Source organism: Lissotriton helveticus, chromosome 6 (genome assembly GCF_964261635.1).
Source record: "Lissotriton helveticus chromosome 6, aLisHel1.1, whole genome shotgun sequence".
Classification (NCBI taxonomy): Eukaryota; Metazoa; Chordata; class Amphibia; order Caudata; family Salamandridae; genus Lissotriton; species Lissotriton helveticus.
Genome location: NC_136067.1, coordinates 1,656,892,595 through 1,656,905,210, shown reverse-complemented (window position 1 = coordinate 1,656,905,210; position 12,616 = coordinate 1,656,892,595). Strand labels below are relative to the sequence as shown.

At 46.0% G+C, this 12,616-nt stretch overlaps 1 protein-coding gene across 4 annotated transcripts in view; it reads right to left on the bottom strand.

Moving 5' to 3' along the window:
* MCM8 (minichromosome maintenance 8 homologous recombination repair factor) overlaps positions 1-12,616 on the bottom strand; it is a 444,398-nt gene that overhangs the window by 315,131 nt on the left and 116,651 nt on the right. For all 4 annotated transcript variants that reach the window (XM_078649515.1, XM_078649512.1, XM_078649513.1 and 1 more), the window contains exon 8: positions 9,786-9,871. In XM_078649515.1, coding sequence (XP_078505641.1) covers positions 9,786-9,871 — 86 coding nt within the window. The remainder of the gene's footprint in view (positions 1-9,785; positions 9,872-12,616) is intronic.

Below are 12,616 nucleotides of genomic sequence, written 5' to 3'. Positions count from 1 at the left end.
CTTAGTAATAGTAAAGTCTCATAAAACCTAGAATGGACAAGTAGTTAAACAGTCCCAGGGATACTCCCAACCTACATTAGTGCACCCTGCTCGTGGAGAAAGCTGCATATGGCAGCTGCCACTTGGAGGATCTGAGTGGTCGCTTAGATCACGGTGCCTAGAGGTGCGCACTAAGTCCCCGACATAGGGACAGAGGAGTATCATCATGGCAAGTGGTGCACCCGCAGGTTACAGAGCCCGGAAAAGGTATTCAGATAGAGAGCCACGGGATGTTGTCATTCAGTCCAGCCACATCAGTTTTTAATTTGAAAATCCATCGCTGCTCTTTAACAAATAAAAAGTGCGAAACATCAGCGATGTGTGGTGGGATGTATGGCTGTTCAAGAACCACCCAAGTCAGATCCTCTGCTCTATGTTTGGCCTCAAGAAAATGATTTGTGAGGCCTGTAGATTGTTTCTTGCAGCGGATCGTACTTTTGTGTTCACTGATTCGAGCCTTGATGGCTCTCGTTGTATGCCCCACATATTGTTTCTTGCATGGGCACGTGATCAGGTAGATGAGTTTGTCTGAGTTACAATTCGTGCGTTTTGTGAGCCTCCATGGTCTAGTGGTCCCAATATCTACCATTAGAGTCTTGCGTGTCTGTGGGCAAGCCGCACAGTTGCCACAAGGGTAGTGGCCTTGTACTGGGATGGTATTCCAGAGGGTGTTGGTGCACTGTTTCAATTCTCTCCGTGGTCTAGTATGGACCAGACTATCCCGGATTGATGGTCCCCTCTTAAATGCAAATAGAGGTCGAGGTATGGTGCCCGCCCCTGAGTTCAAAGTCTTCCAGTGTCTGAGTATCGCCTTCTTCACCATATTGGAGGAAGTGGTAAAAGTCTGGTAAAAGTCTGTACCATAGTCATTCGGTCTCGGGTGCCATCAGACCTCTTATGTTGTAGAAGGGCCTCACGGTTGTTGTTGAAAGCCCTCTTATGAGCCCTGCGTACAAGCTGATTCGGGTAGTGCCGATCTCTCAGATTAGATGCTAACTCCGCGGCATGGTGCTCGTATAGATCATTCGAAGAGCAATTCCTTCTGACCCTGAGGAACTGGCCTACAGGCAGATTCTCACGCAGTGATTGCGGATGGAAACTCTGGAAAGATAATAAAGAGTTACGTGCCATGGGTTTCTTGAAGAGTTCACTTCGTAGGCCTCCCTCTGCTGGAAAGATGTGAAGGTCAAGGTAAGCTAGTCTGTCCTTGCTGCTCTCCATGGTGAACTTGAGGAACTGATTCCTTGTGTTCAGCCAGGCGTGGAAAGATGCCACCTCAGCGGTCGTCCCTCTCCAAATCACGAGGACGTTATATTGACGACATCCTCGTGATTTGCGTGAGAATCTGCCTGTAGGCCAGTTCCTCAGGGTCAGAAGGAATTGCTCTTCGAATGATCTATACGAGCACCATGCCGCGGAGTTAGCATCTAATCTGAGAGATCGGCACTACCCGAATCAGCTTGTACGCAGGGCTCATAAGAGGGCTTTCAACAACAACCCTGAGGCCCTTCTACAACATAAGAGGTCTGATGGCACCCGAGACCGAATGACTATGGTACAGACTTTTACCACTTCCTCCAATATGGTGAAGAAGGCGATACTCAGACACTGGAAGACTTTGAACTCAGGGGCGGGCACCATACCTCGACCTCTATTTGCATTTAAGAGGGGACCATCAATCCGGGATAGTCTGGTCCATACTAGACCACGGAGAGAATTGAAACAGTGCACCAACACCCTCTGGAATACCATCCCAGTACAAGGCCACTACCCTTGTGGCAACTGTGCGGCTTGCCCACAGACACGCAAGACTCTAATGGTAGATATTGGGACCACTAGACCATGGAGGCTCACAAAACACACGAATTGTAACTCAGACAAACTCATCTACCTGATCACGTGCCCATGCAAGAAACAATATGTGGGGCATACAACGAGAGCCATCAAGGCTCGAATCAGTGAACACAAAAGTACGATCCGCTGCAAGAAACAATCTACAGGCCTCACAAATCATTTTCTTGAGGCCAAACATAGAGCAGAGGATCGGACTTGGGTGGTTCTTGAACAGCCATACATCCCACCACACATCGCTGATGTTTCGCACTTTTTATTTGTTAAAGAGCAGCGATGGATTTTCAAATTAAAAACTGATGTGGCTGGACTGAATGACAACATCCCGTGGCTCTCTATCTGAATACCTTTTCCGGGCTCTGTAACCTGCGGGTGCACCACTTGCCATGATGATACTCCTCTGTCCCTATGTCGGGGACTTAGTGCGCACCTCTAGGCACCGTGATCTAAGCGACCACACAGATCCTCCAAGTGGCTGCTGCCATATGCAGCTTTCTCCACGAGCAGGGTGCACTAATGTAGGTTGGGAGTATCCCTGGGACTGTTTAACTACTTGTACATTCTAGGTTTTATGAGACTTTACTATTACTAAGGGGTTGTCTGACCGAGTTGGGCATTCACTGGTGCCCAGGCAGGCCTCCAGCCTCCAAAGGGGGTTTTTCTTGACTCTTTGGGGCGGGTTTCATCCACGGTTTGGCCTGGTAAAGGTAATGGTAACATCTACCCCTAGGGGCGTCTTTATCTGCATCACTATAGATGGCTCACACTGATTTAACCACACCTAGTTGTAGCGATAAGGGCATACTCTGCTAGCGCGTGGACATAGCGGCGCCCCCCTAACTACAGGCGTCCGACTTGGGGTACATGGGGTTCATATCTGTGAGTTTCCTCGTGCTGATCGATACCCCTCTCACTCGCCTAGTCGTTCTGACTAGTAGCTTAGGCTGAAGTGATTACACATGTGTTATTGTTGCTAACATGTTAATATTCTCCTATCACATTTGTTAGGACGAGGTGGCGCTTTAGAAGCCGGGTAATGTTATTTTGGTATTTCCAGGATGCGCTCGCCAACTCCTGATAATAGATGCGGTTTAGAGCAGCCTGAATACGGGTGCCGCGATTGCTGTAGACGAGCGCACCCGCTATGCGCATGCGCCCATATGCAGACGCGCGATGCGGGTAGTGTTTTCCTCATGGCGAGTGGCTTTCAGCCACACATGCGCGCTATCACCTTTAGCCGTCTAGGCGCATGCGCCGGGTAGTGTCTCGACAGCGCATGTGCGCTGTGACTACGGGACTCGCACCAGCTGTAAGTCATCAACCCACTAGCGCCAGTATTTAACTGGCCCTAACCGGTCCGTCGGTGCCTCCCCTTCGGCTCGTGAACCCGCCGTGAGGTACCGACGGACAGGTCAGTTGGCATGTGTGGGGTTTAGATGGTTTGGCGGTCTAGCATGGACCTTTAGCTTGGGAAGGTAGGCGGTGTGTCTGCTTAACGCTAGAACAAGGGTGGAGATGAGGGTTTGACTGTGTGCCTCCTACCCATCTCTCCTCTTTCATGTTGACTAAAGATAAATTGTGAAAAGTAGAGACAGATGCTGCGCTGCTGTGCAGTATATGTAGAGAATTAAAAGTAAATTGTGTGAAAGGAGATACAGATGCTGCACAATTGTTTAGCATAGACATATAACCAAGCAACTTGTTTGCAATCAATATTTGGCAATATGCTTTGAGGTTACTTTTTAATTTGATTCGCCTTATGCGGTCACCTTGTCTTTCGTGGGGAGATTTTGTGTGGGCAATTTAGAAAACTGATTGGGTTAAGTAGACAATACCGTGTATTGTAGGTTTGACAGTGATCTGATCTAGTTACTGTCTTCATTTATACGTCTAGAGCGGGGCCTTATCTTTCCGAGCAGTTGCCGGGTGAGGTGAGGCTTACTTCCCACATATCGATGGGTAAGTGTCAAATTCATATATCTTTGTTGTTTTTGAAATTTCACTACAGTAGTACTGTGTGGTGACGGTATTTCTCGCACCACTGGAAGGATCATCAGACGTGAGTGATTGATCCGGTTGAGGTTGCTGGAATGAGTGCTGGGTATGCATAGTATTGACACGCAGTGCCTTGGGCATATTCAAACATTTTAGATTGACTATGTTTTACCAGGCGCCACGTGGTTATTCAATTGGTATTTGGTTTTCTTTTCTTTTGACTTTTTTCACAGGGAAGACCAATCGCATCCACTGAGCAATTCGAGAAGATGCGGTAGGATGGTCGTGTTCGACCACTCTTAGTTTACCTATAATATGGTCGTTTGATTTAATTTCTTACTTTTTCATTCCTACACAGTTGGTAGTGTATCCTGCAGTAGCATTTTTGAAAGCTTGGCCCTGATGAATGCCAGTGAATTTACACAGTACGGCAGAAACATGTTGGCCTGAATATCTTTGTTTTCTACCAAGCAAACTGGACAGTGATTATTTTACACTGTCATTACACTATTTTTTAATCTGACGTCCAGGCAAGCACTAATAAAGGTTTTCGTTTGCCTTGACAGCCATTTTAGCCACTGCACTATTTGTATATTTTTTTGCACTGCACCTATCAGTACCACCTTGTATTAACATTTGCGGTTTCCAGACCATGACTCAGTCATGCATTGCCAATATACACCTGGGCTTTTGCAGACTTACCATGGCCTGAGTGTCCTACATGATGAGGCTCCGCCATCTGGGTGGTCTGACAGGACTAAAACCAGCAATTGTTGACAATCAATGTGTTTGATCTATCCGGTTGTTGGGTGTTTGTGCTTATCCTAGCGAGCTTTCTGAGCACCTCGGCGTTATCCGACTGACAGGTACCTTTGTTTTTTAGGTATTCCTGCTTGTCCCTATAGCCAGACTGATGCCTGGGGTGTAGCTGTAGTATGTTTGGAGCGTCGTGCCACAATGATACTGTTGCCGACTCTAACTGGGGGAGTGTTTCAGGAGGTACCAAACTTGATCTTGCGATTGCCTCTGTGCTGATTTGGCCTTGCGGAAGGCTTTTGGCCCATCACACTGGGGGTGATGGCGGATGCTGTGTGTGTTGTCTGGTTTCCCAAAGTCCGAGACCCCGGAGGGTCCATTCTTCCCCAGTTTTTAGATATAAAAATAGGGTACAGTGGGGTAGCTTTGGAGGCACCTTGTTGGGGTGGATGGTCGATGTTCAGTAACTGGAGAGGTTTCCCTCTTGCCTTTGTCTTTTTCAATTGCTTCTTCAGCTTCTTATTTTTTGCTCTCCTTGATAGATGTGTAGCCACCATAATTAAAGTGTGTTCCTGCGGGTCAGTTGTGGAAGTGTCGCTACCCCCTCTGTTGGGGCTTTGTGTGTCTTTGACTAATTTAGAGGTGCTGGTGGGGTTCTTGGTCGTCTGTGCCTCGTCGTTGCCCTGTTTGGTTTTTTCCATCTGTCCCCGTGGGGCCTCTGCTGTCTGTCTGCCAACTGTATTACTGAGAGTCGATGCCTCCCTGCAGCCTTTGGCAATCTCCACTATATCTATTAGCACCTCCGGGAGGGAGGCCCATTTCTCCGTCAGGGTTGAACAACGACACAAGCAGTCCCCCGAGTTGGAGGCCAAGTACTGAGAGAGCCTGTTGCTAGGACCTCTACCCTGGATCCTAGATTGGCCAGGCGGCCCGCAATTGCCTGTAGGAGGTCGATTTGAAGTTCCATCTTAGTTGATTGCCATAGAAGGGCTTTATTGGTGTTGCTGTTTGCCTCTATTAGGGTCTTTCTCTCCAGTTCCGCGTTGGCAGTGATGTCGCTGTCATAACGGTCTGCTTTTGGATTAGGGACTAATGGGGGTGCTGACCCTGAAGTTGGTATCCACGGCGGGTTTGGTGTTAATTCAAGAGTTCTTTCGATCTTTTGCCCTAAATTGTGGAGAAAAGAGGCTGTGAGCTCCCCTGCCAGGGGAGACGCTAGGCCCAAAGTGGCTGGGTAGAGCCGTGGACTTTGGGTCTTAATCTCTTGTGGTGGCACGATGGTCTCCTCATTCTGAGAGACTAGGCCGTGGGTGTCGGGGTGGTGGATTTGCGCCATCATCACTATGGTGTGGACGTTTTTGATTGAGGCTGTGTCACAGGACTTGCTGACTGGGGAGTTTGTGGGTGAGTGACTGCTCAGCCTTTTGGAGCTGCTGACCTGGGCCCAGCTTGGAGTGTTAGGTGGCGCGTCCTGGATGGTACTGCGGTAGGTGCTTAATGAGTCACTCTTCCTGAAGAAGTAACGTATCGACCCCCTTTGCTCGGCATTTTGTGGCATTCCGTTAGGGCAGTCCGTTAATGATTTACTCCTCATTGACCTAGTTGCCCTTTTATTGGGGTGGGGGTGGGTAGTAGAGGTATCCTCTGAGATCAACTGTTATCTGCCCTTTTTTTTAGGACCCATTTGCTTTGTTGGCTAAAGTGGCGCTGAGCTTGTTTTTCCCGTGCTGCTGCTCCTGGTCCTTTGTGAACCTTTTTAGCCCACATGACTTTTTTCCTGCTTTTACGCTGTGGAAGATGTTTACATTTGCAAAATTGCAGAGACTCCGTTTGTTGATCTTTGGTTGTTCTTTGATCTTTTGGTCGCGGGAGGCAGTTGGATCGGCGCCTTTAAAGCCTTGAAGGTTTGCCCTGAGAGTCGCCTTAGCTCTTGCGTCTTGGTCGTGCCTCGGGCCTTGGGCGTCCTTATGTGCAATCCTCCCCCTGCAGTGTGGTTGACCCTCCCCCCCAGGTGGGGTTCGGGGGCAGGGAGCAGGATGCAAGGCGGGCAGGCTCCCAAGGCAGGTCACTGCATCTCCGTGAAACTACCAGGTACTCACACACCCACCCAGACGCCGTCTGCTGTCTGCCTGTTCTCCTAATGCCACGGCCCACCTTCAACCTGAGACAATGAAGCACTGTGCTCCGGCTCGAGCTTAGGCGGCCAGGGCGCCCTCAAACTCCGGTGGCCTGCCCGCAACCTTCTTGGCGTCTTGGCGATGCAGGTGCCCCTCGCTCGGCCGGCCGAGATGCGCCAAAAAGAACAGGTGGCGAAAGCCGGGTCAGCGCCAAACCCCTGAAGCTCCGGGGCTACGCACAGAGACCAAGAAGGAGAGTGACGTGGGGTGGGACGTCGTCTCCTTTGCTTGTTCGTTGCAGCTCCTCTCACATCTCTGCTGCATGCGCTCTGACCGCCAGGACCCCCACGCAAACAGGGATGGCAGTTTGCAAACCCAGGTCGGGTCGGAGCCGTGGAGCGCGTGGCGCCGGCAGTGCAGCTGCTTCGCTCACGATTTCGTAGCTCCTCCTCCTGAACACAGCTGCGAGTTCCAAAGTAACTCAAGTGAGGGGTACGTCTCTGTGTCCTTTCCTCATGTATACTAGGAAAATTTTCATTTTGCTTGGTACTGCTATGGTCTTTTATCGCCTTCAGAAATGGAATCGCCCCATCCCAGGAGCAATTTGATTCGGCTCTGGGAACATTCTCATCTGCCTTGACATGCCTCACCAATATCTCTGGAGTTTTAAATACAACAGCAGAATGTTGGAAAGAAAATGGAAATTATCAAACCCATAAGCCTGCAGTGTTGTAGCTTGCCCCATCTTCATCTGCTGAGACAAGCATGCCATAATCTGGGCAAAAAAGTATAGTATGTTTAAGTGTATATTAAAAGGTCATTAAAAACAGAAATTTCCTAAAAGAACTCATATGAATTCATAGAGAACTGTTGACACCATTCAAAGCTGTAACCCTCAAAAGCTTATTTCCAATGCTTGGACGATGACTTACAAAAGATTGCCAGTACTTTAACTGTGCCCCCATATCTCTAAATCACCACACTGGTAAATCCTGGTGCCCTGCAGTCTTTCCCCTGGTCTCTAATGCAGAAATAATTAAGATTCCAATATCCCTGAAACCACCAGGATCACCTACAAAGATGTGCAACGTCAAAGGGTCCGACCCTGCTTTATCTGCTCTCCTCTCTCCAAAACAAATTTCCTCAGTGATGGAGTCATTTCTGAGTAGATCAAATAGGCAATCATCACACAAATTCTATGCAACCACAATATCCTCATAACCGGTAAACCCATCTCCGATATATGCAGCAGCAAAAAGATCCTGGAAACAATCTTCACCCCCTATTCCCAACTCACAAACAAACTGGAATTAATAGTCCTTCAGTGACTATCATTCTGGTGTTGTCCCTCACATGGGAATCAAACTATGCTCATGAACATAATAGACGTGATGCTCCCAACAATGTGTCAGATTGACCCATGAGCCCAGATCCTACTCGACCTCCATATAACCCTCTATCAACTACATGACTCTGCTACATTGACTGCACTTAGATACGGGTGTCTGTGCCAACATACACAAATCCTTCTCCTCCCAAAACCACCACACCACCAAAGTTGTTTTTCTCTTCCTCGTTCTCTGCTATTACGAATATGAATGTGCCTCTGATCCTCTTATACACTTACTTATTTCTGCTTAGAAATATCCTTGATGGGTACAGTATAGGAATGCCATCCACAACCACATCAAATTAGATAAATCCTGAACTGGGTGTATCATAATTATGATGACTTAACAGCACCAAGATTTTCCCCAGAAAACCAGAGAGCAATTCCATTCCATTGGCCCCCCACAAAGCAACCCACACAACACCCAAAAAGAATTGACTTAACTTAAGAGGTCATATACATACCCACTCTTTTCCATTACTACAGCAACAAAGGCTTAGCCCTCTGTAAGGGATCCTCTTTCTGTTGCCTCTGCCCTAATGGAGTACTATTTCTTGATGTAGGCATATCCAATTCGAACTATACATTGAGGGCTACACACACACTCAACAAACTTTAATAGGATCAAAGCCAGGCAGGCTGAATCAATGGTAGTCTGTGTACTTCATAATAGATCTTTTAATATTACTTCAGTAGGGAGTACATGAAAAGTACAAACACTTGAGCAATTTGTAGAACATTTCAGCTGTGCCCAGGAGTCACCATCTGTACCCCTAATGTTCTCTCACTTCTCTGCTACGCTCCAAAAGGAGCTAGTAGGTCATTAAATGCCAGATGTATCACCAAAATCAAATAGAATGCAACAGTAGCCTGTCTGCTACTCATTGTATGCAACACACGTCGAGTAAAAGTATGAAAAAAGATGTATAAAATAATTATGAAGAAAAAAAAGCGCATACCCTCATAAACTGAAAGTGTAAATTAAAGAGGGTCTCATTGTTGGACATCTGATATTAAACACCTAGCATTTTACCAGTGGACTATAAAGTAGTTCGTCTGTGATCACACTGAACCTTTGCACAACAAATGAAGAAAAGGCTTTTAAATATAACATCTGGCTAATATACAAATGCAGTTGTGATTTTGCTTGAAAAGGAGAAACTTACTGTTCTCGCCAACAACAACCATTTGTGCAGATAACATTACAGAGAGCTGCAGAACAGATTGAAAATTCACCCTCTTTAAAAGGGTACAACACAACCTTTCATATTTAGTCATGAAAATTACTTCGCTTTGTTGCAACTCTTTATACTACCCCTTTCAATGCAGTAGTTGTTTACCTCATTTCCATAATATTTACAATGTGGCTGACCGGAAGGACTCACCATGCCAAGATTAAAATAATTTAAATGAGGCATCTATTGACAAAAGACGTCAAGCTTTCAAAAGCTTGCAATCGCCTTGGCTCATAATAAAAACAGTTTCTTTGTAAAGCATCCTTTGATCTACAGTATTTCTTTTATTACAGGCGTGGGGGTAAAATAGAATACACAATTATAACCATTGAATGGTGTGTGCCTACTCCAAACTATCACATTTATATGCTGATTAAGTTTCTAAATTTAGATGCTGCTTACTTGATAGATTGCCAGTCAACAGTAGTGGTGAGAGGTGAGCTTCTGTTAGGAGTAAATTGTCGTCCATGGCACGCTGGCACAGGGCACTGCAACATAAATAATGTGATTTAGTATTTTCACAAATTGAACATACTCATTTCGATCGAATATTCTAGACTTTAGAGCCTGTCGTGAAGGTCTTCTAATCATCAAATTAAAAAACATAAAAGCAGTAATAGAATGCTTTGTCACCGAAATTCAAGTTACAAGCGTGGCTAATAATGTACACTAAATATACATATATTCTTAAAGGAGGGGATACAAGTCATACAATTTAAATTTCAAAGTAACTTTGAAGAGGAAGTATTACACAATATTAAATTCTTACGAAACGAGTGAACACGTTTCCAGCAGTGAATGACCATCCCTGTCAATTAATGTGTTTTAGAGACATGATATCCAAATAGCGACGAAGGAACAGCATACATTTGGTAATAAAATTAATAGGAATAAAATCTATTTTAAGATTGTAATATAAAACTCGATGTTGGCAGGTAAACAAATCGAGTTAAAAGATTAGCCCTTAAAAATCAAGTTCATATTTGAAGTGTTTTTACACGTCGACTTCATAAACACTGGTAACGTAAAAATAAGTGGTCGGAATTTGGGTTTCTGGTTGGCAGAGCTATGCACCCTGTACAAGCAGGAGTCACAACCCTAGTCAGCGTAAATCAACAACACACCCTATATTAGCCTGTGATCACACTCTGGTAGCGTGGCACAGAGAGGTCAGGCTTAATTTAAGAGACAATCTGTGAAGTATTTGTGCAGCACTTCAAACAGTAACACAAAAAGACCCCACACCAGGTTAGAAACGTACATTTGTGTGAATAAAACAAACATAACGACAAAAATCTAATAAGTAGAACCGGAGTAATGAATTTTGAAAGAATAAACAAAAATCTAGTGCTTAAAAGCATAAAGTGCCAACCAAGGCTATCTGGTCACGCTAGACCAGGTCAAATCCTAAAGTTCAGGTCAGATACAGGGACCAGCCTTGGCTCGCTGCATGGTACCTTGTTTTGCATCGATGAGATGACAAGAGCAATGCGGGGAGCAGAGGAGGCGATGCGTCGATGCTTTGAAAGGAAGCAATGCTTCGGTTCTGAGCAGCGCATAGTCGAAGATGCATCAGGAATGGAGGCAACATCCAGCTGGCGTTGCGATGCAGTTGATCCTCAAACCTGTGGTGATGTGTAGTCATCAAGAGAGATGCGCTGGTTCAGTGCGGCACAACAGTGTCTATGCAGTGGTTTTTGCTGAAGGAGCACTTTATACTCACTTCAAAGGACCCAGACTGGGTTTGCACCACTGGACAGGGCAAGACTCTAAGATGGAAGAGTCCAGGTGCTGTAGCACGGTGAATGGAGTCTTTGATGTTGCTGAGACCTCAGAACAGGGGACATGTTGGCAAGCCCTTGGAGTCACTCTGGGTTCAAGTGATGTGGGTCCAGTCCTTCTCAGTCAGACCAGAGGGTAGCAGGCAGCAGGTCAGCACAGTAGAAAACCAGTTCTTCCATAGCTGCAACCCAGAAGACTGGCAGTCCTTAAGCAGCACAGCAGTCCTTCCTCCAGCCAGTGTTCACAGGTCCAGTAGTGTACCAAAGTGGTTGTGTCTGAAGTCCAGTTCGTATACCGAGTTGAGCCTTTTAAGTGGAGGGAGACTTCAAAGAATGGCTTTGGAGTGCTCAGAGATCCTCACTCCCAGCCCTGGCTCCAGACTCAGTACACGGGGGTCTGCAGTCCTTTGTGAAGGGGACAGGACACAACCTATTCAGGATTTAGTATGAGGCTGTACCCAGCTCATCCCTCTCATCCTGTCAGGGTGCCCCACCAAGTCACACCCAAGCTCCCTTTGTGTGTGGCTGTCTAGAGGGAATGCACAAAGTCCAGCTGACACCCGCCGCAGACGTGTACTGGTGACAGGCTGCAGGCACACAGGGCTAAGATCAGAAAAATGCCATTGTTCTAAAAGTACTTGAGAAGTTAAGCTGGAACAGAGGAGACAAACCATTCACGCTCAGTCAAAAGTATTTACTTTTTGTTCTGAGAAATAGTCTTTATCCATTTTTTTTATTTTTTTTTTAAATTTTTTATCCATTTTTTTTATGAGGCTGTCAACAATTCAATACAAAATGGAGTGACAAATACAGTGAAAAAAGTGCTCAGTGACATGGGTGAAATAAGCGTCATTTACACATGGGTGAGACAAAGACATATACTGTATTTACAATTTATACAATTATTAATACGGCCAGTATAGCGGGGAATCAAGGGTCTTTGGTAGAGTGCATAGTTGCTTGCTACTTTGAAACCAGAAGACCTGATGGAAATAGACCATAAACTAATGCGGACGTTTCGACCCGGACATATGCATGATTTAAGAAAGCGTCATGGTGGGTCTTCTTCAGGACAAGGTAACAAAGGTAAGGACAGCCAAGTAAATGTGGACAATTAATGTCCTTCTGCTGCCTTAAAGGGTGCCCGAGACCAACCGGTAATCTAAATGATTCAGGGAGACTTCCCAGTAATATTTAGGTACATAATCCACCTGGGATGGTGTTGAATCCAACTTGTCTAAAACCTCAAAATCATTCAGAGGTAGAGCCGTTTGTGATCTGATTTGAAAATATTAATTCATGAGCTATGGGGTTGCTGCAGCGATCAATCTGCCCGAGGATGGAACTTTAATATTTTGTATGTAGCCCTCAGCGCATAGTCCATGCAATTGGAACAGATTCCTGCGAGTTGGGGATGCTCACGAGTCACGTCTACGAGACTGCTACATGCAA